A 26664-nucleotide genomic window follows, 5' to 3' on the forward strand; every position below is an offset into this window, starting at 1 on the left:
GCACCATTTTCATTTAAGAGCAACTAGACGTTATAAGAAATCTTGTGGTGGAAACCCCATGTCATTATCGCTTTCTGTTGAGAAACTGATCTGATAAGAATTTCAAGATGGCTGCCATAGCAGCCATACTGGAAGTCAGATTGGTACAAATTAGGACCAATCAGACATCAGAAGAAGGATTTTAGCAAAAACGCCATCATGTTGTGACCATCCGTATACGAGAAATAGCAATAACAAAATTTTCAAGATGGCCACTATAGTGGCTAAACTGTACAACATATTGAGACCATTTGTATTTAGAACCATCTAGACACCATTAAGAAATATTTGTTAGTGAAAACTCCATCCTGACATGACAATCTGTTTAGTAGACGTAGTGGCAAGATATTCATAGTGGCCACACTGGATGTGTAAGCAACACCATTTTCATTCAGGACCAACTAGACTATGGTTCTGTGTGTAAAGTTTCTAGGCAACCCTCCAAGTAGTTTAGGAGGAGTAGTGATAGCAAACTTGTGTTAAGGGATGGTCAGACAAAAGGCCATCTGATAAGCTCCTCTGATCTAGGACCAGTGGAGCCATAATGTTTTCTTCTTGCTACTGTGTAAATGAACCTTGTACCTTGCAGAAACTGGAGGGTGTCTATAGAGTTCACCACCTCAGCTAGGTCTCTATACTGCAAGGATTTTTTGTCGGTGCTTTTCTCCAGGGATACCTGAGCCAGACTTTGAATAAAAAGTTCCTGAAAATAAAAAAAAATGAGTTTTCATATTTCAAAAGCAAATCTTGAATGCATAAAGGCTGTTATTCGAGCTTTTGGCCATGACACATGTAAATAAGAGGCACATAAACCAAAAAAGACTTATGGATACTTGCAGTGATCACACCATTAAGCTGAATTTGCAATATCAGTATGTGTCTAGTTTCATTAGCACTGCTGCATGAAATGATATGCTTGTGATTAGGGCATAACCGACTTTTGATCCAGAAATCGGATTCCACCGGATAGTATGAACTTCCGATTAATCGGAGTCGGACAAGGCAGGAACGACCGATTCGGATAATAAAAATAATAAAGTTGAATTTCTATAGCACCGTGTCTAACACTGCGTGTCATTCGATAGTGCATTAATAAAGTTAAATAAGAAGTCAGAAAAGTCCAATATGGTCAACACAACGGGGTGAAACGATAATACTTGAGTTAGACCGAAAGATTTAAATTTATTAAAATATATAATACAGTCCTACCCGTTTATGTCAACATCCTCAATAATGAAGGCATAATATTGAATACATTGACACGTGCTAATGAGGTATTAAAAGAAAATGATTCTTACAATCGTAAATATAAATAAAGTTAATAAGGAAACTTTCACAGCACAATAAACTTGTTTCAATCACCGATCACTTTGGAAAATGCAAGAATCGATCAGATTTCATTGCTTTTATTTAAGTCGCCGCAAGAGGCCAACTTTATAGGGCCAAACAAAAGCCTGTTTTATTTTTTATTTGACCGCGACATTAAAGCATGGCGGCAAGATCAACTAATTGTTGAATAAAGTACAGGATGGAACTGGCCGCTTGCCGACATAAATGATTAAGACGGGAAAATTAAAGCCTGGTGGCAAGATCAACTAATTGTTGAACAAAGAATGGGTCGGAACTGGCAGCTGGTCGACATAAATGATTAGGCGGGAAAATTAAAGCGTATATGCTGCGTGGATGCATTGGAACTGTATGATAATGTAAATGAAATTTATATTAGCATACAGTGTGAAAAAATTGTGCTGAACTGTTGAGACTCTGAGGCTGCATCCATCATTAATCTCACATTACAGTTCTGACAGATACTGCGATGCTATATTGTAGATAATCTTGAGTTTTGATATACGACTTTCCATAAACTGTCACTTTGTTTCTAGACATACATCCCTCTCATGCACTATTTAGATACAGAATTTGTTGTATTGGCCACAATAACAAAATATTTCTAAGCCTTTACAGACAATAAAATTAAATGAAAATCTGATAAAAGTAAAAAAAATAATTTTATTTTAAAATGTCGCAAAAACAACGAAGCAAAATATGGGATTATTTTGAGATAAATGCCATAGATGAGTCAAAGGCAGATTGTTTGGTTCCACAGTGCAAGGATAAATTAAAACGAGGAGGTAATGATCCACGTTCATATGGAACCAGTGGACTTATCAATCACCTGCGTGCAAAACATCCGGATGAATATAAAAAGTATACCGGAATCTGTGACATCGAAAAGAAACGAAAAGCCGAAGAAGTAATGTAGCCTGGAAAGAAACACAGAGTACAGACAATAGAGTTCCTGCTAGAAAAGAAAAAACCGTTTGAGGCTAACAACCCACGCCAGTTAATCATAACTAAGAAGATCATAGAAATGATTGCGGCTGATGCTATGCCTTTCAGCATGATTAACAACGTAGGCTTCACTCGCTTTCTGAATGAACTTGAACCTCGTTACGTTATTCCATCCGAAGTCCATTTGTCAAGAACGCTTATTCCGGACTTATATTCTGCCGTGAAAAGTAAAATTGTTATTTTACTAGAACAAGCAGCCTACATAAGTTTTACAAGTGACGTGTGGATGAGCACAAATAATTTGAATGCTTTCATTTCGCTTACCGCTCATTGGATTGACAGCAAGTGGAACAGGATGTCCATTGTTCTGTCACTATGAAATCTTGAAGACCGACACACGGGCCAAGTTATTTCGGATAACATCCTTGCAATGTTGGCAGCATGGTCTATTCCAGATGAAAAACGTGGAGTTCTCGTGCGGGATAATGGTGCGAGCATGAAAAAAGCGGCGGAGTTATCTGGATTGGATCACTTGGGATGTTTCACCCACACGATCCAGCTAGTTGTCAAGGTTGGACTTTTAAGTCAAAGATCCGTTATGGATGCTATTGTCACTGCTCGTGCAATCGTTGGGCGTTTTCGGCATTCAACTCAAGCCACAGAACAATTGCTCAGAATCCAGAAGTCTTTGACATGCGAGGACGGCACGCCATACCCGACACACCGTCTTATCCAGGATGTTACAACCCGCTGGAATTCTACGTTCTACATGCTCGAGCGCCTCATAGAACAAAAGAAAGCTACTGCCCTCTATTGTCAGGAAAATGATGGGGTTACAAATCTAACGGCACATGAGTGGAATTTGATGGAACGGGTTTTGATTACGCTTCGACCATTCGAACAGGAAACCAGGAATGCCAGTATGTCTACTGCAACAGCAAGCATGATCATCCCCAGTGTTCGCGTTCTCATGGCAACTTTAACAAAACCTGCAAGAGTCGGAGATGACATCGGAATACAGACCATGCGGGCGGACATGCTGAAAGATTTGCGTACACGTTATGAGAAAGTGGAGACAAACAAGTTGTGTGCACTTGCAACGGTTTTGGATCCCACTTACAAACTGTTGGTTTTTAATGCGCATGGGCATGACGCTGTAAAGCGCATGTTAATGGACGAACTACAGATCGAGTATGAAAAAACAATCACCGCTGTCAACATTCCAGCCTCAACAGAAGTGGATCCAGGACCTTCAACTTCGACTGGCCTAGATTCCTACTACCAGGAGTTATTTGCCTCTAGCACATCCGACCAAAATCTCGCTTCTGCATCCCTGTCATCTGAATTCACGTGCCAGCGCGAATTGGATTCGTATCTAGCTGAGAAAAATCAGCCGAGGACTTCACCACCAATGGACCCAGTTATATACTGGAAATCCCGGGAAAAAACGTTCCAGCTGTCGCTAAACGTTTTTGTTCAATACCGCCCTCTAGCGTCGATAGTAAAAGAAGTTTTAGCACCGCAGGTGCTATTTGCAGCGACAAACGATCGAGCATGTCCGCTGAAAAAACGGAGATGCTACTATTGCTTGCAAAGAACTTGGAAGTTATAAATTTTGATTATTAAATTTCTTTATTATCTATTAAACTGCGTGTTTTTACTTAGGTAGATAAAACATGGCAGAAATAAACTGCTTAACTTTAATGTTATGTTATATTATATTATATTATATTATATTATATTATATTATGCGCTACATAAATATATCAATATTCAAGACTCTTTAACTCGCATTTCTAAATTTATTATATTATAATATCTTTGCCAAAAAACAAGAACAATATCACAGGAAAATAAATACTTAGGGCGCCATAACACGTGGATTTCAGTTTGCGAGTTTTATTTGTAAAATAGTAAGTTTTTATAATTATTATGTATAACAATGTGATCGTAGAAAAAACGTTTATAATGTTTCAGTGCATTTTACAAAAATAAAAAATTTCATGGATTCTTTGTGGCTTTGAACTTCGTTGCATTTTGCTATAGTCCTGCCATATCCTTCCCTTTGTGACATCGGTGTGATATGCAAAACATGTGTAACACGGTTTAAAAAGTTAATTTGAAAAACCTTTTAATTTAGCATTTCCGATTAATTGAATCGTATCCGGAATCGGAAAAATTTCATGCCCAAAATCCGGAATCGGAAATCAGTAGAAAAATGCTAATCGGTTATGCCCTACTTGTGATTGTCTTATCCTATTTCTAAAAGATCCAACTTGATCTGAATTATATTGTACCCATCTGTATAGTAAGGATGCTTATTGTTTTTAAAGCAGTACCAGTATTTTTAAACTGGACTTGTATGCATGTATTTTGTATGCAATACTGAACATTGAAAAGTCAACATCATAGCTAATGGAAACAATGACAATAGCTAAATCAATATTATCACCAATGGAAACAATGATGGTAGCAAAATCAATATCATCACCACTGGAAATGATGATGGTAGCAAAGTCAATATCATCACCACTGGAAACAATGAATGTAGCAAAATCAATATCATCACCACTGGAAACAATGATGGCAGCAAAGTCAATATCACCAATACTGGAAACAATGACATTAGCAAAGTCAATATAATCACTCCTGGAAACAAACAATGACAGAGAAAATAAAGATGTACCACAAGAGCTATAAATCATATACATGTATATTTCACAGTGTACAAAGTATAGTCATTGTTGTTTTTGATGGATATTTTATGTTTATCAAAGTCATATTTGTACTAGTCGAGGTTTTTAAATTATCTTTCTGTAAATATCTTCCTAAAATTAGTTCAGTCATATAAAAGGGAGTATTTTTTAAATGCTTTTGCTTCAAAGTTTGTTTTACTTTTTATTACTATTAAAACGGTTATAAATCATAATATCAGGATGTACATCCCCATATACACCAAAAACGTGTGAATAATTTTTTTACTTCAGTTTTTAGCATAATTCTGTGTTTCTAGTAACAGTACACAGAGAGAATACAATACTTTATTTAATTGTTATACCACAGTGTTCTTTGCAACATCTAAGTTTTGTTTAAAAATGATAAAAAGAAAAAAGCTTTAGAACCAGAAGGCTAGACTTTTTCCACATATGGCAGTTTTGTTTCTGCATGTTATTATAGTAATGCAGACTCTCCCATTTGTTTGTACCTCCAAGAGCACAGGGCCGATTATGAATGTAATAGTAATTGATTGTTATTTATTACAGTATGAATTGTAATCATTGATTTCAAAAGCTCTATAATCATAATTGTAGTTGACCTTCACTGGCAATGTAATTGCATAGTGTAATCATGATTACCAAGGATTACAACCAAAAAAAATCACTAAATTATATTCTTAATAATTGTAAGAATAATAAAAGTTTCTATAAACGAAAGACCAAAAATGTTTCCCTTTACAGTAAGGAATCAGTAATTTTACAATATACAAGCTAATTTTTCTATGTATATACCATGCCTTAAAATTGTAGGTGACCATTTGGTAAATTAAATATTCATGTTCAATTAACAACTCTTTCGTCAGGTATATGACAACCATAATCATAATCATGGATTCCAAATAAAGTGTATCATCATCATAATCGTAAACTTCAGTGCCAAACAACCTGTAATCATAATCAGAATTGAAACTGAGCACCTGTAATTAACCCCATGACTGCCCCCACCCCCAATATTTATAATTAATCGCATAAAGGACATAAAAATGCACAAAAGGTAGCCATTTATTTCATCAATTTATAATTTTTAACCTGACTATCATTATGGATCCCAACTGTCAATTTATTGGCATTTCAAACAAAATGGAAGCTTTCAATGTAAACAAATACAAAGACTGCTTGGTCCTTTTCTGGTTTCCAGAACAGTCCATTTCAGAAAAATGGCATTGTCTGCATTCACTATTTTAAATGTCTAAGTTTAATACTTCTAAAATAAATTGAACAAATAAAAAAAGGAACTCTTTTACATGTGTTTAAAGAGATGTAATTCCAAAATTTACGAATTCTTCAAATATTAAAGATAACAGACTACATCACATCAACTGCTTGAAAACAGAATAACTCCATTCATACTTCTGTATACCTCAACATTTCAACAAACTCAAATGTATATCAATGGAGCATGAAAAACGACAACATATTGCGATACATAAAAATACAGGGGTGGTATCAAGTCCTACAATGTAAGAGATAGAACATGTTTTTGTTTAAGTGCAATGTCTTACTACACCAAATAATGGCCTTGTTTGACACTGGAATGCATAGTCAAAGTTACAAGAATATCTCAAACACTTGGCAGCCTACATCGACACTCTTCCACTAATTTATGTGTTATTAATATACTTACTGTGCAGTCTTTATCTGGGTGGAATGAAAATATGACACTAGCAGATGGATGCATTTTCATGTTCTGTTAACATACATTTGAATTTGTTGCAATGCAACAGTAGTCGAGGTATGCCAAAGTATGTTTAAGTAGGTTCAAGTGGGGGATCTGTTTCTTGAACGAAATGAAATTTTGCTTACAGTTGCAATAAGCATAATATATTTTTTTATTCGTTTCACTAAAGAATGATATTTCAACTAAACCTGATTTCAGCAATCCTCGCTTTCATCTCTTTCCAGCCAAATGAAATGTAGGCCCAAAAACTTGAAAACTGTACATTTCTTTTATGAGAATTTGAATTTATTAGAGAAAAGACATCAGGGTAAGTAAATTCTGACAAAAACATTACTTTGAAGAAAATTGTTGTTATTAGTTGCCAGTTGTGTGTGATATTCCTGAAACTTTTACTTTCGTTACACTGTTATTCGACATGAAAACACGCTACACAGCACCGTTAGTTAGGCGGTAAGATCCTTCACCCCACCCCACCCCCGAACAAAAATATCGGGTAGTGTCTTACTGTATGACTAGAGTGGTATCCTGTGTGTCCAAAATTAGTATTATTCTGAACAGAATGTTCTGGCGACAATTGTCGCTTTCCAAATGGTAAGCTTTGCAGTATTTTATTTTGATACATCGGTCAAATTCGGTATGCGTTTTGTGCCAATATTGTGACGGAAACCTTAAAGCGCATAAAAGTCTTCAGCGGTGTACTGAAGACTGAAGTAGTTGCATTGTTATTATACTGCAGCAATCACGAGAGAGCAAGCGATATCGAGCGGGTACGTACGGTGGCTTTGCCCGCAAGAAATAAAGCTTCTTGGCTGATACAGCTGACATCAGGTGAACTTTTCATAATTGTCTTCACTCTAGAAAGAGGCAACATGCACGTTTGAAGACTTTCGTCTTTGTCCGCCATTTTTAATAGGAAGCGACGTATATGTTTTACAAACCGGAACATACGACCGGTCCGCTCTAAGTCCGGGATAATGGGTTGCAAATAAGCTCCATTGTTTGGAAATCCCATTGACTTTTGTGGTCAATGATAATGGGGGAGGGGGTTATTTTGTTTTTAAATGATCCAAGTAAAACTTCAAAACATTTCTTCTTACTTTTGTAGTGAACTGAAACTATTGCTAATGATACGCTTCTTTCCATTCGTTCATATTTTCACACAAATCACGTGAAACACTAATTCACATTGCACATATATGAAAAAATATTTAACACATCTTAGTCAATAAACAAAATATTTTAGAATCTGTACAGGTTTACAAACCCAAAGGCAAGCATTATTTTCTTTTATACAATAAATCCCAAGTTCCTTATGAGACAGGTCTTTCAAATTCTTGAAGTTTAGGGAAAAAATATCAGAATATCTAATAAAAACGATAAAATTCAAACATACGTGAGAGGCTTCTTTTTATTACATACATACATGAAAAATGTTTCGCATTTTATTACAATGATAGAATTTCAAAAGGCATGGTGCTCTAATCTAAACATATTAACCGTGTACTAGCACACTTTTTGTTGGGATTTTCTTTATTATGACCACAATTGGCACAACTTCGGTGCTCAGCTGGTCGAAATCGTTATTTTGATGTATTCCTTCACTGAAAGGAGTGCTACATTTTTAGCCAATCAACGTAAGTGTACATAACATTTTGGTACGTCCAGTGGCATTGATATACCTTCCCCAAAATTACAAACTTACTATACTTGCAAAGTTTACTTGTCACCAAAAGTGCAAATATGTTCCCTTTTCCGTCGACTTCAAGACTCATTGAAAACCAACACCAATACTTCAGACATATACTGCACGCAACAAGATTGTTTACATCTATCACAGTTGGATACTTTTTGAAAGAAGGATAAAGTATACTGTAGTTACACTGTCCAGTCTAAATAAAGTTTGTTTGGAGGAGTTATAGGGTCAGACTAAATTAATTGAACAGAGACTGCCTAAGTAGAATTTGTGTTAAAATATGCAATAAGCTAATGTCTCCCCATTTTTTATTTCTTATTTTTCTTCTTAATCGATTTCTGAAACTTTTTAATCAATGTCTATAGTATGTAGAAATAATGTGTTTCGTTCTGATGGCAGAATCAAAGATGTTTTATAAAATGATGTAACTATTTTGTAATAAGAAAACATGAAAAAACAGGAGAAAAAAACGTCAGTAAAATCTCAGTATTGCAAAAACATATGGTAAGGCAAAAATTATCTCCCCTCCCTCACACCTGTGCAAAATGGAAGTGAACCTCGTACTCAGAGGCAAATATCATAACCACAGAATCGTAACTGTGACCATAAACAATGACATAACTTGTACATATAATTGAATATCTTTTAATTTTAACAACCAAAATGTTCCAAGTATCTAAAAAAAAATACATGGAGTAGCTTCGAAGAGGATCATGATCATATATATCCAGCTACAAAAAGGACACGCTGGAGCTGATTGTGAGCTCTGGCCGTATATTTTAGCTGATGTTATGTTTTTCCTCTTTCCATTAAAACGTATATCCATTTATCCAACCTTCTGTTCTATTCATTCATCTAATGCATACATAGCTGAAAAGAAAATGTAATTTCTCACAACTTAGATCAATAGAGCTTGTATTTAGTTTTCTACATATGATACTCTCTGCATCAGGCGTTTTGACTCCGGTTAAATCCTCGAATATAAAAATCTGTTGTCAATGGTAATACTTTAAAAAAATTAAAATGACGTATTTCAAAGGGCTTTCATTTTTTCTCAAGGTATTCTTTGCAATAGGTTTTGTCTGTATTTATTTGGAATTAAGTATTCAGTAAATGTGAGCACAATTTTGAAACTTGTATAACCTCATCGGGTAATTCTCTTTGTATTTTTATAAAATTAAAATCCTGGACAGTTTCATTATATTACAAATATCATTTTTAATTTAAGAGGGAATTCTGAATGTTGTTGAGTAACAAAGTTGACACGACTAAAAAGCGACGAATTAACGATTTAAAAATTCCGCTACAATATATACTTTGTATCTGGGTAAAAAATGAGACGAACTAACGATTTAAAATAACACTGATTAACTGCGCTAATATAATTATATAACAAGTTTGTTTTTCTTCTTCTACAGTTCAGAACAATACTATTTTTTAAGGTAGATTTGGTGACCGGAAATTTATTTTTGTATTGCAGGCACAATGCCATTTTACGCTTATTGTATTGTATACATGATAAGGTCAATACATTTTGGTTTACGTTAAAACAATTATTTACTACGTCTGAATATTAATATATAGCATTGTTTCAATTTAGACTTGGTTTTTTTACGAAATGGTTCAAACAATTTGTATTATTCGCAAACAAGCTTTCAAATGTTGGTTTTCTTAAAAGCTATACACAAAACAGCTTCCGATTTCACTTGAGCTTTTCCATTTAATCAAATCAGGCATCTGCTGTGGGCTAAAATCTCTTAACCCGAAGTAGCAAAGGCACATACTGAGAATCTTTGACCAATATCTGGCTATAACTATTCAATAGCTTTACTGTTTGTAGGAGGAGCTAGGCAGGTTTTAAATAAGCCAGAGTTTGGCTAAGGAGTCCTATTGCCATGCTCAGTGAGGCTGGTTCACAACTAATGTCCATTTATCAAAATTTAACTATTTCCTACAAAGTTGTTCTTCACACTCTTAGGTAGAAACCAAATTTTTGTCAAATGTATGCTTAGCCAAAATTTGGTTAGTGTCAGCAACAGCTTTTAGTACAAACTGCATGTATGGCTGCTAGAAATGAAAAGCTTCAAAGCTGTATATTTGGCCAAATTTGGCTATCCACCTCAGTGTTTCATTCCATACAATTATGTAAATGTATGCTTAGCACAATGTTGGCCATTGGCTGAAATGTTTCTCTTGTATAACCTACAGTAATGACTCTAAGAAATCCAAATTTGGCTACAAGTATATTTTGCCAGTTGTGACTATCCACAATAATGTCAATTTTCATAGCCTACATAGATAGCTCATAGGGAGTAAAATCAATATTAGCTAAATATGTGCTTGAACAAATTTCTGGAAATGCCTGCAGGGTCACTGGTCATTATCACTATGGATGGCTTCCAAAAAGAAATCATATATTTTTGTGATCACAAGATCATTTCAAAGCAATGTTTCATATTTCCTACTAGTAAATTGTTCTCTTGTAATGAAGACTGTTTTATGGATTCTGTTGGTAAATATTGGATAAATACGTTGGAGGCAATCTACAAATGCTCCTAAATTGAATTTCTTTTCATACAGCTCTTAATATATTCTGAATATACCTACCCATTTGTTTATACCCCATTTCTGATTTTTAAAGAAAACAAAAGCATAAATGAGATAAAAAATGCTCAGAACTTGGTCACTGAATTTATAATTTCAAACCTGATTATGACCAGGGGGACCCTAACACCATTAAGGACTGCATGTTTCATCTCATACAGAAATTTTCAGTGTAAAAGACTACTTTGCTTGCTGGTCACTTCCAGTTCCTGGGCAAGTCCATTTTCAGCAAAGGGGTGGATGCATGACTACATGTGTATGTACACAGAAGGTAAATACTTTGTCGTCTACTTCTGATATTTACAATGTCAAATCAAGGAAAAGAATGACAACTACAAACTTGCCTTTCACATGGATTTAACAAGTGGTCTAATTTCTATGTATATGTGTGCAAGGGCCCTAACTCTCAACCTTATGGTAATTTGCAGAATTATCTGTCAGTTACTGAGTAGGATGAACTATGTCAATCTGCTGTCTGAGGAAAATAAGACTCACCTATAGTTTACATAATATGGCACAGTATTAGTAAGGAAAGTCCATTAAGCACAAAACCCACAGATGATGACAGCGCTAGGGCCACTCTGGTCTGAGTTGGGTTAGAAATTATAAATCAGTGAATGAAACGACTGTTTTGTGCATTTTTATCACATCGATGATTTTTGTTATTGAAATCAGTAGGGGGGCTACAATGAAACTAGAATTTATGCAAAATGTATAAAACCCAAATTTTATATCAAGTATTTAACGAGAGATGGATGCATATAAAATGTAGAGAAAAGCAAATATTAAAACAAATGCTGAAATACACTAAATATTTATTATTAAACAACATATGACTGAAATGGTGTAAATTGTAGATAAATATTTAACGGAATATTACATACATATGAAAAACACGACAAATTTGTAGTGATCCTGTGGGTGTTTTCTTTCAATGTTAAAAAGAAAATGTATCTTTGCTGCTTTATTTGAAAGAATAATGCCCATGAAATGTTTCTTTGTTCATAAAAACAATCTTTACTTTAGCACGAAAGATCTCTCCTTTATAAGTGTCTTTATGGCTATTGGCAATCTCCTTGAAGAAGGAAGGTCAAATTCCCCTGGCATAATGTAGCTGATTAATGTCCTCAGGTGTTTAAATGATGTCAGTGACACCTTAAATTGCTTTGTACTGTATATTCTGAGTGTAATCTCAGTGGTCGCAACTTCCATGACCTGACCAATGTGAACAGTTGTCTCATCAGCAAGGTAAAGAACATGTTTCCCAACATTATATCTTCTTCTGTCTGCACGTTCAGCACGATGTCCTCCTGATGCTTGTTGGGTTCTGTATACCTGAAAAATTTGGGTAAGAATTTTTAAACCAAATTTATTTATTCTAAACTAAATTAAGCAAAAATTAAATTAAGTCTTTTGAACGACTGTTTTACTCTCACAATAGAAGAAATTAATATTAAAAATAATAATGTTTGCTGTCACAATCGAAGAAATTAATATTAAAAATAATAATTTTCAAATTACATTACAATTTAGTTGGAAAAGTAACAATCAAGATTCTTTTTTTCACTTGGAATACCATGTTACTGGCAGCAAACATTGTAAAATAAATAAAAACATAACAACTATGACATTTTGTGCATAGCTGTAGAATCTATACAGTTACTGAACAAACATAGGTATTACCAGTGTGACCTTAATATAAAAGTGATGATGCAGCAAAATCCATCTGTGTGAATGATATGCAAACATAGCTTGTTCAATTTCTAAAATGGTTCTAGAGCTATAAAACCCACCTGTTTAGCCTGAGCTTTCTTTTTGCAATTTAGAATCAGATTTTTCTCCTTCTCTGACAGTGTGGAATAACTCTCAACTTCTTGGTAGGTCTGAAGGAGATGGAAGGAGATGGAGTGGACAAATTGGTACTTCACTTTCTTGGAATGGGTTTTCTAAGAAGCCTCTCCACTCCACCTCTGACACTACTGCCAGCTTAAAGTCTTTTTCCACTGATCTGAAGCAAATATATTTAATTAAATTTAATTTGAAATTAAAAACCAAGACAATAAGAATTTAGTTTATCTGTTATATAGTGTTATGCTATCAGAAATATATCTTTACAGCCAAATTTTAATTGCATAACAAAAGTGTCAGAATTTACAATCTGCTGCAAAAGAATTCAAGATCTACAATTATTTCTCACTTAAAAGAAATAACTTTCACATATTTTCCATCTATGTTATCTCTTAAAACGAAGTTAGTTTTTATGACAAACAATCCTAACCTTTTTACTTCCAACCAATCATCTTGATCCATTTTTTGTTCCACTAAAGGCGGTTGTACCTCAGGAATAATTTGCTGAGATCTCTCATCGAGCTTAAAAATTTCAAGTGGTTTTTTTATCCCAGGCTGGCCTCCAGGTTAGATCAGTGGAAAATGCGTTAAACTGGACTGTTACATGGTCAGTTTGATCAGAGAAAATCCTGAATATAAAAACACATATTGATATATAAAATTGCATTTACTGTTTCTTTCAGAGGCAGCATCTATATTTGACAAAAAGAAACTATTTATACAGTGCAGAAATAGTTAATGACCCTTATAATTTCTCTGACAACATGATGACTAATAGATTAGGTTATATATACATTATGTTCTTCTTAAGACACACTAAGCACACTATTTCTTTGCAACTGCTTGGTACCAGCTATTCCACACAAATTCATACTTTTTAGATTGTTTTCATGAGTATTAGCCTTTTTAAGTTTGCATTATTAATGTTATGTAAAGTTCTGTATGGGCTTGGTTTTGGTTACTTTATGACACAAAAACACAAGCTGGTTATTTAATGCCAAGGCAATTGAAGCAAAGTGTCCTACTCAAGGACACACCATGGTTGCTGACCCAGTGTAGTCCAGTGGTACTATTCAAACCTGAACCCTTACACAAAACTGAATTGTTAGATGCTTATCAATATGCTAATACCATAATACCAAAGTATGTGATATTTACACAGATGGAGATTGTAGTTAAATATGGAAGGGAAAGCCTGGAAAATTAAAATTCTGTTCATGTTTTGATCTGGTGCTGTGGTTTTACTTTGAATCCTGTCATTTTTTTATAAATATGTTTTTTTGTGACAGGTCAAGGACCAAGTTTAGAAAAACATTGGATGATAATAATAATAATAATAATAATAAAGATGTGGGAAAATGTATCCTTCTCAATGGACCATGAGGATAAACCTAAAGAGGATACTTTGTTGTGGTAATTATCATGTGTATAACATAACTTTTCTTGGCATTGCAGGTACAGTGAAGCAAATAAATTTGAAAGAAAAGAAAAAAGCTATAACACAATACTGTATAACTTGAAACTGGGTGATAAACATCACCAGTGGCGTCTGTGCGATGTAAAGTTAATATTGGAAGATCACTATTTAAATCTTTGTGTAAAAACAATGTTTAAATCTTTGTGTAAGCCCAGAATTCTGAACATGCTAGATTTAGTGCCTCATCTTGTTGCCATAAAATATTTTCAATTTAGGATAATTTATTCCCAGGTGACCAATAATATGTGATTATAAACTGCATCTATAAAGATTCTAACCTGTACAGAGATGACTGACTCCTCGTGGCTGAATTTAGAAAAAGCCTGGTCAATATCTTCAGGAGTATGACTCACAATAAGAAATGATAACCAAACAAAATAATTATGTAATCTTGTATTGGGTTAAAACCATCAGATATCTAATACAAAGTTGCTGATAGATATTAGTTTAAATTCAAAACATATTTTATGGTCACATTAAGATACTTTTGCTAGTAGTAAACTATGAGGAGTGACAAATCAGGAAATTCAAGGTACATGGTTGCAGTGACTAATGTCATGACTACCTAGTTTTCATATCATCCACTACATGCTGCAAGTTTGACAAACAAAATTTTGTCACAGATGAACAGAGAAATAAATATTCCACAGGCAGGTAGATAATGCAATAAATGACTCTAATATCTTGGTAATATATACCATATTACAAACAGCTTCCTACACTATATAAAGTACTTAAGGTGCCTATTTTAAAATATGCAAAGTATGTTTAGATTCCATACATGATGCATGATTGACATGATTCTACAACAACAAAAATTTAAGTTTTATGACAAAACCTTTACAATGTGGCCTTGCTGATGTTATACAGACAAAATCATGAAATTCTAAAACAAGATTATCTTGTAAAGGGATAAATTGTTAACAAAAGAAAATTGAGCTGTTTAATCATATAAAACCACATTATTAATGTTACTAATTCAACTGAATTCAGGTTAGGCCAATAAATAAAGCTCAATCCAAATTGTGCATTAAATTATTGAAATCTATTACCATATCAAAATACATGTGCTCAGCACATACATTGTATTACTGTGAAGCGTTATTAACAAACATTGTAAAATGTGTGTGCATGTGGTATGTACATGGAATGTGATGTTACTCATTTTACTAAGAGAAAATATCAAAGAATATGGTTTGGAGACAATTATTCTCTGAAACAGTACACTATTTGGAATAAAATAACACTTTTTTCTTTCTTTTTCAGTGTGTATTTGTGTCTTTTATTTTATTTTTAAGAGTACAAATTATGCAGTGAACAGTTAAATGCAACCATATTTGAAAATTTGCAAAAATAAGATACTTTTCAGCACACAAAAATTTACTAATTCAAGAAACTTGGTTTATTAATTTTTTCTAGCATAAAGTCATTAAAAGTGAGTGTGTAATAAACATGAACATCAAATTCAAGCAGGAATGCTACTCAGCTACCCTCTACCTCTGATGTTGTGGTTGGTGATGACGGGTTCTGGTGTAAGCGCAATTCAATTATTTTCGTATCTACCTCAAATACAACCTCATGACCTTAATTTCATTTATTTCCATATGAATGAAATGTCATCTCTTGGCATCGACCATTTTGCTCATACAAATAAATTGGCAAGGTTTGGAAGGGATCCTTATGTCAATATTTGTTTATTTTCACCTTTAAATGTGTGGTTTGATGCAAGCACAAATGTGTTTCTCCATGAATACTACTGAGTGTATAATATATATTCGGGTACTTTACAATGTGCATAATTATGAAACAAAAGTACACTGCAAACAGAAATCTTTCTTACCTCCTTTACAATTTTTTTCTTCACAAGGTATCCAAGAAAGTATTTGTTCTTGTTCTCCCTGAAACATAGTATCCTGTTATGTAATACAAGATATAATATCAATAGTGTATTGTAACAGGAACATATTAAATAAGTGATGTCATGCACTATCAATATGCACTTTCAATGGTTAATAACAGTTTATAGTTTTGATTCCTTTATATATAAAGATGCTTCTTTGATTGATCTATTGATCCACTTATGAGGTAAAAATTATAAGTACAAAACACAAAAGTTTGTTCTAATTGTAGCCTCAGTTCTTTATATAAATGAGGTGATTTTAATCATGTAAAGAACTTTGTTCAGAAATCATGTTTGTCTTGACATGTATCCAATACATGGCCTTTGTATCATGAGATAATGGCCTTCCTGCTGTTTTCTGTCTGACTCAAAATTCAAAGAACCAGGTCATGTTGGTGCAACAGTATGCCAACAGTGTTGCAGTACTATAATAGAAAACAGGTACAATGCTAAAATTTACAATGCAGGAAGATTTGTAGCTGGTTGTCACTGGCTAATGAGAATCCAAATAGAGATAGCACTTAAAATACAGTATATCCTGCCCGAAACAGAATGAACTTGAAATGCTATTCATAAAATGAGAAACACACTTCTTGATCTTGTGTGTTTAACTCTTTTGAATCATTACAACAGAGAAAATTTGAAGATAGATATACACTACCAGCAGAATATAGGTTTATTAAGTTTATTTACCTCATGGTGTTGTCCAGCTGAATTTACAGGACAGGAGGCAGCCTTTGATCCATTGCTTCATTCATCAGTATGTTCAAAAGTATTGTCAGGCTCATGCTGGTACTGTGTGGGTATTGATTAAATTCAACAAAGAAATATTTGTTCCTACCATGGACAATGGAACCCATAATATGTGTTCTCAATTTTCTTGATCCTGCTCCCTGTAATAAAGAATTAATTTTGCAATGCATGCAATTTATCACTTTTATGTGTCAGTTCACAACTCAGTTTGCATGAAGCACATTAGACCATTTTAGAGTATATACAAATAAGGTAGACTGATATTAAATGAAGTTACTAAAAGTTGCATGAATATTTATATATTTTTATAAATGTGTTCTGTTTAAACAATGTTGAATAACAGAAACAAAAGAGCTGTTTTAAAACAAAATACAAAAAAACAGAACTACATTCTTTAACCTTTTCATTGATGAGTGTAAATTTAAATACATCTAATTTTGCAAACAGATACATTCAGATCAGCAAACTGATCTGTATTTCACTCCATGAGCTAAATCAATGAAGAGATGTGTGTGTGTGTGTGTGTGTGTGTGTGTGTGCCATTTTCTTTTCATTCATTAATACCATATATACTTCCATCATGTGGTATCAACATGATATATTAATGTATGCCACAAGTAAAATAAATTGTTTATGGTACCACAACATGAAATACATCTGATTCAGTATAAATGTAGAAAGAGAAAATTTTCTTTTTCTTATATGATATACCAAACTTGCTCCAGAATAAGATTTTAGAAGATTAAAGACAATCTCTGGTACAGTATGCTCACCCCCACCATCCCTTTGGATAATTCATATCAATTTCATAGGCTGGTCACATAAAAATATGCTACCTAAGAAAATGGTAGTACTGGATTGACCTAGTATGTTGTGTTAAATTACATCTTCTCATTTTGACATGATCTGAAAACAATAAAACTCTGATTCAGCAATGTGTCACTGCAGGTTTATTGTTGTTAAGAAAGTAAGGGGAGATAACGTCATAGAAATGTGAGCTGTGTCTGATCAGATTTCTTTACAAAGAAAACTTTCCTTGTGTGAAATGTAATGTGGTTTCTATTTATTTGTCCTAGCTCAAAAAGTACTCATTTCTGTTGCTTCTGGGACAAATTTTGTTGGTACGTTCAATCAAGCTACACATATTGCATGATGGCGAATCTTAGAAGGGTATATTGTTCACATGTGAAAATATATGAATGAGAATATATGAAAATTATTTTTTAACAAGTCTCTATATTGCAAACATATATGTACCCTAACTATAAATTTCAATTTTATAAGCATATGTACATCCAAAACTCTCTGACAATGTTGATGCTTTTATCTCCTAACTAAAGAGCATATGCACAATTTTTAATGTGCAAATTAGAGAGTGTGAAAATCGACAAATGGATAAATAACTGAAACTGGTGCTTTAAAAAGTCAGTTTTAATACATGAGGCCAAATATCTTTGGAGTCAAGTCTCTCCTGATTAAATATATGATAGTAATATCATTATAATGACTGGTTTAATAAATAGATGCTGTTTGTATTGATATTATGAATTACTGGCTTATTTTAAGGTAAGACTTGTATTTCATTTGCCAATTTTTCAGATACTTTCTTCATTTTATTTCAGTCATCATATAAACTTGAAACACGAGATAAAAATATATTTTCTATTCTATGTCTCAACTTCCACATATCAAACAACTGAAACATATAAGCATTGGCCAATTTGAAGGGTGAAGTAATAGTAAACTATATAGAATTTTTTAATTCAGAGTACAAAAGTTGTTTTGCTGTGACAAAGGTTATTGGATTAATAGTAGTGGCCTGATTAGGTCCCAGTGACCTCCACTAAAAGGAAAAAAACACACAAGTGACAAAGACCATACTGAAACATACATTTGGGCTGTTACAGGCTTTGTAGTGTGGCAGGTCTGTCTTTCTTTGATCCATTCCATTAATTATGAGGCTTAGTATGTGATGTGGTCTCATTTCTGCTTGTGCTCTTCTTACATAGTAGGACTCTCTTTCATTCCTGAAAATAAATTATCAAAGCTGTAATAACTTTGATGTATGCAGGAGAAATAGCATTTTAGGTGTGTACTGTAAATAAATGTTATAACTTCAGATTTTCATCCTGGCATGGGTAAGACTGTATGTTCCCACCATAGATTTGGTTCTAACACTTGGGGAAGAATTGTTAACACTCTCTTATACAGCACCAATGTCAATCAAGGGTATGTAGTTACAAAATTAGCAATGCATAATTTTTTTAATGTATTTAAAATTACATAAGATAGAAAAAAGCATTGTCTTCTTTACTTAATTTAAGTATAGTTTGAATCATGACACTTTCACATTTTTCTTTTTTGTTTGTACATAAATCTTAATATACAGTGCTATTCAAACACTTGCGTCTGATTTTAATGATTGAATTGTTAGCCAAAAATTTTATTTTCTGTTGCACCAAAACAGTTGTTACATTAGGGATTCTTCTGATTGCAAGGTTATGAATAGTAGTCCTAATTCTTTGGTTCACAATTTTCTCATCAGGTTTCTAGATGTAAGAATGCATGTAACTCAAATGAAAGAGGGTCTATAATAACATGGCTAGACAATATGATTCATGAGATGACAAAATAACATGCATACTGAAATGGCACAGCCAAAAATATGGACAGGTATATTAAAATTGTTCAATGTCAAATTCATCATCATCAGGGCATCATAAGGATACTGCTCAGTGGCCTAGTGAGGCAGCTGTTAGTACCATTTTTTATAAGTCTTTAGTATGACTCAGCTGGGGTTCATCGTGAGACAAATTTATAAATGAAAATAGACTACATAATATTGGATATTTTGTAAACGTTTATTATGTATTGAAGTGAAAGATAAGTTTTCCTTTATATGATGAAGTCAATCTAGAATGTTTTCCTTGTTCCTGCTGCAGATTTGTGTTCATTTCATTAGATACTGGGAGGGATTCCTTGATAGCGCAGTTTCAGGAACAAACATAATTTGCAATTTAAGCAGATCTCATGGACCAAAAACCACAAAGAATGCAAACATGCATAATGTTAATTTTGTCATTCTCGAGTTAGAAGTTGGAAATTATTTTGGCTGTAATCAATGAATTGGTTTAAAATTATGTTCAGTGTCATACAAGGACCAAATTCATAAAGTCATTAAAACTAAATAATCTTTACAAGTCAAAAAGAAAGGGCTCCCTGGTTGTTGGGTGGTCTAAGACAATCATTTTTAAGAATTACTGACATCTCACCTCTGTCTACATGGGTTTGAGCCTCGGCTCAGCCAGTGTGGCTGACCCCCTGGCAAGACCCCCTCCCCCAAATAATTGTCTTTTCTTTTTCAAAATATATCTGTACAAATTTTTCATTGCTGGTTTTTTATTATTATTTCTGCTAATCATAGAATCTTTGTTCAGCCATCAGCTGTGAAATATATAATTGTATTTCTCCTTTCAATAGGCAATGATGAAAGAAAATTCCAGATTAAAAGAGACTGTCAAGGAATGTAGAGAAGAACTAGAACAAAACACTGAACTTGAGGCAATTATCAAATTACTAAATATAATTACTTTTCTTCTTTGAAAAATAAATTATGCAAAATTAGTAAATTGACTGATTATATTCTGCTAAGCATATAATAATGATATAATTTTGGATGGTTTTGTTGCTTTTAGTTGCCCTATACAACAGTATTGACTGTTCCATGGCAAGGAAAAACTGCTAACTTTCCTCTGCCAAGGAAACACAAAGGCAGTCAACCAGGGCTGCCCTGGGTGGAAATCAAGTCCATAACCTTTGGATTAAATACTGGATTGAGTTATCACTGACAACTTTCTGATTATTGAATGAAATGGCAATTGTAAAGCATCATATGACAATATATATTTGTTTGGTTGAAACAGAGAAACCACTTCATCTTAAAATTCAGCTTTATCCTACTTTTTTTTATGATATATTTTTATTTGTAATTTGACATCAACTTCCAAGTGATTGGTCAGGATGTCTAATCTACTTTCTCACAAAGATAGTAGATTTATATCACTGATCAAACAAAAATTACCTTGTAACAGTTATGTTTAAAACTAAGTAACCTCACATTTGTCCTACATAGTTTTCAATAAATATTACCCATAGTTTACTTGTACATGTCCGGATGACTGTATTAGTTTATCATTATTTACACTTTCCTTGTGATAGATGTCCGGATGACTGTATTAGTTTATCATTATTTAAACTTTCCTTGCGATACATGTCTGGATGACTGTATTAGTTTATCATTATTTACACTTTCCTTGTGATAGATGTCCGGATGACTGTATTAGTTTATCATTATTTACACTTTCCTTGTGATAGATGTCCGGATGACTGTATTAGTTTATCATTATTTACACTTTCCTTGTGATACATGTCTGGATGACTGTATTAGTTTATCATTATTTACACTTTCCTTGTGATACATGTCCGGATGACTGTATTAGTTTATCATTATTTACACTTTCCTTGTGATACATGTCCGGATGACTGTATTAGTTTATCATTATTTACACTTTCCTTGTGATAGATGTCCGGATGACTGTATTAGTTTATCATTATTTACACTTTCCTTGTGATAGATGACGATATAACTCATTTTATTAACTAACTTTAGCTTTAGTGTTGTAGTTTGATATAGCCTATGGTATAAAACTGAATTAAATATTGTGAGAAGAAACATATATAATATTTCTCAAATAAATTTTTATTCCTCCAATATTTGAAAGTGTTAACAAACAAAACACAGCATGTGTCATTCAAGCTAAAAACTTCTGTCATGCTTTATCTGTCATGATATTTTCACATGCACATAACTGTTTGGCATGGTTTATGGGTCCAGACTTCTACTGCAAAGATGTCAAAATATATTCATTATGTAAGTTCATCCTTGATACATGATATATTTTAAACAATGTAATAAACATAACTGCTGGATGAACTATTTCAAAATGATAGATGTAACATATAAACAATATGAAAAGGAGATTAGCACAATACTAGTTTTCAACCAGTCAACTGTTCATTTCATTCTGTAATAAATTAATTATTGAGAGTAACATTAAGAAAATACTTGAAAACATTTTATAGATGAGCATACATGGTAACAGAGTTAATTTGATTTGGTTTTCACTTCAGATTCCAAGAATTCAAGACTATTTTTCAGATGAGGAGATTAATACTTTGCTTTTTTCTGTGGAGGGTATGACAGTGTGGGTAAGATTTTATTATTTGTGTTTTAAAATACATTTGTTATGTATAGGTAAATAAAATGACATACATGTACTTCATTCATATTTGTTTAATTATATGGTTACATTTTTAGTTGGTATCATTGCCTGACATTCTACATAAAAGATTGATCATTTGATTCAGTAAATATCTTTTCTGCTTGAAATAGACAACATAAGATGGACAGCAGACATTTACAGAGTCAAACCATCGGCTGAAATGGTAGTAAAGGTGAGCCGAGTTAAGGGATTATGAGACCAAAATATATGCAAAAGGAACCAATAAATTGACTTCTTATGTTATCATTATGTATTAAACTTCATTTAAATGAGCAAATGATTGATTATCTTTGTAGTGCTTTCAAGGTGAGTTGAGGGTTTTCTTATATCTAAGAGCAGGTAAATAATATGACAGTAATATCTGTTATGCTAAATTACTTTCATTTATATATTATTCCTATTTCCATAAATTATATATTATTGTATAGAAAACTAAGTGAAAAGGAAGAATGAAGCAGAACAAAATAAAAGTCAAAGAAATAAAGTTAAGAAACTGGAACAAAAGCATCACGTAAGTAGTTTAGATAGTCAGTAGTTCAACTATCCAATGCAGCGAACTTATATACGTCATCATTTTCACAACAATATGAATATATAGATTTTTGGAGGTTTATTAACATCATTACCTAGAAACAACATCATCAGCAGCAACACCTTTAGTTACCATTATCACCATTATATCACTGACACATGATTGCAAATGAAAATAAAGTTTTTCTTCTATCACTAGTTGTATGTCAAATATAGTTTATCAGTGACCAATACCAATAATAAAAGATTATTTAGTGCTAAGGATATTACAAAACTTGAACAATACGGATGGTATGATGTGATCTTATACTCTTTATTGACTCCTTCAGTGTCATCAGCATAAAACTATTCATTTCAGGTATCAACATCATATTTACGAAATTTGGACATAAAAGTCAGTAGATTTTCTTTTATGAAAACAGTTGTATCTTTACAGTAACATTAATCCACCAGGCATAATAATATACCAAAGGTTAATTTGTTAGTATATAATTTATTTTCCAGTCCCAACGGGAAAGAAGAAAACTCTTTATCAACTATGATTTTCGTTGAAGGTAATCTCTCCAAAAACTATTGGGCTGGTGGAGTACAATGATGGTGCAATCTACATGGGACTACTGGAGGGTCAAGATATGATAAAGTGCAAAAAGCCATTAGGGAAACTTGAGAATGGAAATTTTGAATTTCAGTTTGCTGATGGTTTAGAAACAACATTAAATTTGAAAGATATCCAGAAAATCAATTAAATTTACTTGATCACCAAGTTTGAACTAGAGGTAGTGAACAACCAAATATCTGTTATGGAAAAGGAACATGAACAAATAAAGGAAGCAATTACAATATACATTATAAGTTAAACAATGGTATGAATTACTGAATCACTCTCTAGAGCTTCACTGGTTGATCTCTCAAGTAAGACCTGCATCCTTGCTGCATACTCTCTCCTTTTAGCTAAAAAAGTTTTAATTTGGGAGCACTGGATTTGACTGGTAGTAATAGTTCTCCCAAAGGATTATGATCGGGTGATTATTACTGAAGAAACATATTATTCTAGAACTGACTGGTTATTAATGGGTAAAACAGCATCTCTGTATAGTCACTAGGTCACATCAGTTATTTTTTAATTATAATAGAAGACATGTCTTTCAGAGTGTATAAAAATTTAAACAATTAACCACTTGCCTTTAAATCACGAAAGTTGAACCTCACGCAATCTTTGAAATGGAATTGTTGATGCTGATAATATATGGAATATATCTTGATAAGATTTAATTATGTTACAAAATATCATCGTATGGAAGCAAAGTTTTACATAATTATGAACAAAAAAAAATCATTACATACTTTATACTATGCTTCCTTCTTATTACTCTATCTGACCTAAGTACTATCATCCAATCTATCCCTTTTTATGAAATATTCAAATAAAGTCAATATTAATTGCACGTTTTTTCCTTCATTCATTTACATTCTTATTGCATAGACAATTTGTTGGTTGAACAGATTACACACGTTAGCTGTACTGTACTTTATTTCTGTGCTGCAAAGGGTTGTGGTTTACTGAAGGTCAAAGCCAATTAAGTCATTCCTTACAAAGATTTATATACAGGAAACATACTGGTCAAGTGTACTAAACTTTAAATGTGCACAAGTTATGTCGTCACATCATTATATCGCAAAACGTAACAAAGTATTACTTGAAATAAAACAACTTCAGAAAGTTCTACATTTACAATTAAAATATGGATATTTAAAGGCCATGTGGCATTATTGCTAAAAATGTGGGTATTTAATAGCAATGTGGTATTATCATTTTCAGTCTCTACTCATTTCCTCTGGATTACAGGTCAGAAAATGTGTATTCACTAGACAGTATTCTGATTACACATTTATGAATGGTATGGTTGGCACACATTAGAATGGGATAGGGGTGGGTGGAGGTAAAATAAATAATTTAGCTCATGAATTTATGTAAAAAAAAGTAGTCTTATAAAATCACTGGGATGGTTTAGTATTATGCCATTCATTAAATTTGAATGTTACACTGTAAGTTCTATACTCTGTTATATACATTTCAAAATGGCATGCAACATGAGTAGTCAAACACAAGGATCACTTATGTTTTTTTATAGGTGGCCTTATATACAGAAAAGCGTAATATGCAAGGATTTAAGAGAAAGGCATGATACAACAGAATGAGAGAGCGAGAGGAAATGTGAGAGGAAGGCAGCAGATAGAGAAAACGAAAAGAAATAATAGTTGGCCAAATACATATAAGTAGACCGATAGGTAGTTTGATAAAGAACAGATTAGTAAGACATAGCACATTGCAAGACTGCAATAGGCTTAACTGTATATGCAATAAATGTAATTAGAGGCAGTTGTTAAAATGAGTTAGGCAGTTGAGATTGCAAGCATGTCTTATTAATTGTGGTTGAAGAGTTCAGGGATGGGAAAAGAAACATGTTTAGATATTCATGGTCACAGTACACAAGGATCCATAGAAGCAAAAACAGTGGTCACTGATCAGGTGGTCAACATCTGCAAGCAAACTTGATAAAAAAAAAGGATGACTTTTATAAGCGGGCATTTACTTATTACCAAACTCCACTTGCAATTAAAAGGGTGACATACAGCATGAATCTACTGTATAAACACTTCTTAAGAAATACAGAAACATTATTTTTGTATTATTCCAAGCTTTTATTTCAATTCATCCAAACGTTGGCTGATCATCCTTTTATCCAAAATGTTTTTTATTTCTTAGATCCACACCTTCAGCTCGCGATAATAGTTATTACGGTTATTAAACAAATATTTGCAAAACATATATTTTTCCAAGCATTGGCTTCTGCCTAAAGGTCATACATATACATTATGGTATGAAACACTGAGGTAGATATCCAAATTTGGCTAATTATACAGCTTTTAATCTTCTCAGTTCTAACAATCACACATGCAACTTTTATTAAAAGCTGTTGATGACACTAACCTAATTTTGGCTAAGCATACATTTATCCAAGATTTGGTTTCTGCCTAAAAGTCATGCATGTACATTATGGAAAGGGGCAATGTTGCAGATAGCCAATAGTTACCTAGATTTTGGTTTTGTACAACCATACATGTGTTATACTAAGAGGTATTGAGGACACTAGCCAAATTTTGGCTAAGCATACATTTGGTTTCTACCTAAGAGTGTGAAGAACAACTTTGTAGAAAATAGCTAAATTTTGCTAAATGGACATTAGTTGTGAACCAGCCTCACTGAGTATGACAACAGGAATCCTTAGCCAAATTCTGGCTTATTTTAAAACCTGCCTAGCTCCTCCTACAGACAGTAAAGCTATTGAATAGTTATAGGCCAGATACTGGCCAAAAGATCTTAAACGATTCTCATTATGTGCCTTTACTACTTTGGGTTAGGAGATTTTAGCCCACAACAGATGCCTGATTTGATTAAACAGACAAGCTCAAGTGAAATCGGAAGCTGTTAAAAGCTAATTTCAGCGTACCCTCTTTCAAGAGAGGTAACCCACGGTGAGGACACAATCTCTCGCGACAGACTACCATATACTTAATTTCATCCAATCAAAGGAGAGCGTGATCGGCAGATCTTTAAGAATTATCTTACACTGCTTCCTTTTCCGTTCAGCGTGTTGGCGAAGAACCAAGTACAATACTACAGGTTAAGGAGTTACTTATTATTAGGTTGACAATGAAATTTAAATGC

General features: G+C 33.2%; 2 protein-coding genes across 7 annotated transcripts in view; one reads left to right on the plus strand and one right to left on the minus strand.

Moving 5' to 3' along the window:
• Positions 1-19239, minus strand: part of LOC149784375 (chromatin accessibility complex protein 1-like) — a 30806-nt gene extending 11567 nt beyond the window's left edge. Inside the window, exons 1-5 of one of the 3 annotated variants that reach the window (XM_089932437.1) lie at positions 18953-19239; positions 17835-17967; positions 17002-17201; positions 16249-16306; positions 622-742 (exon numbers count right to left, since the gene is read on the minus strand). In XM_089932437.1, coding sequence (XP_089788563.1) covers positions 622-742; positions 16249-16306; positions 17002-17006 — 184 coding nt within the window. In that variant the 5' untranslated portion in view covers positions 17007-17201; positions 17835-17967; positions 18953-19239. Of the gene's footprint in view, positions 1-621; positions 743-7561; positions 7716-16248; positions 16307-17001; positions 17202-17834; positions 17968-18952 lie in introns of those variants that run through there. The other 2 variants (XM_089932436.1, XM_089932435.1) reach the window with 2 other exon arrangements.
• Positions 19240-26473: 7234 nt separating this feature from the next.
• Positions 26474-26664, plus strand: part of LOC149784376 (elongation factor 1-delta-like) — a 45061-nt gene continuing 44870 nt past the window's right edge. For all 4 annotated transcript variants that reach the window (XM_089932430.1, XM_089932431.1, XM_089932432.1 and 1 more), the window contains exon 1: positions 26474-26619. The gene's annotated coding sequence lies outside the window, so the exon portion shown is untranslated. The remainder of the gene's footprint in view (positions 26620-26664) is intronic.

The sequence above is a fragment of the Sinohyriopsis cumingii genome, chromosome 14 (assembly GCF_028554795.1).
Source record: "Sinohyriopsis cumingii isolate HCF-2022 chromosome 14, ASM2855479v2, whole genome shotgun sequence".
In the NCBI taxonomy this organism is placed as follows: domain Eukaryota; kingdom Metazoa; phylum Mollusca; class Bivalvia; order Unionida; family Unionidae; genus Sinohyriopsis; species Sinohyriopsis cumingii.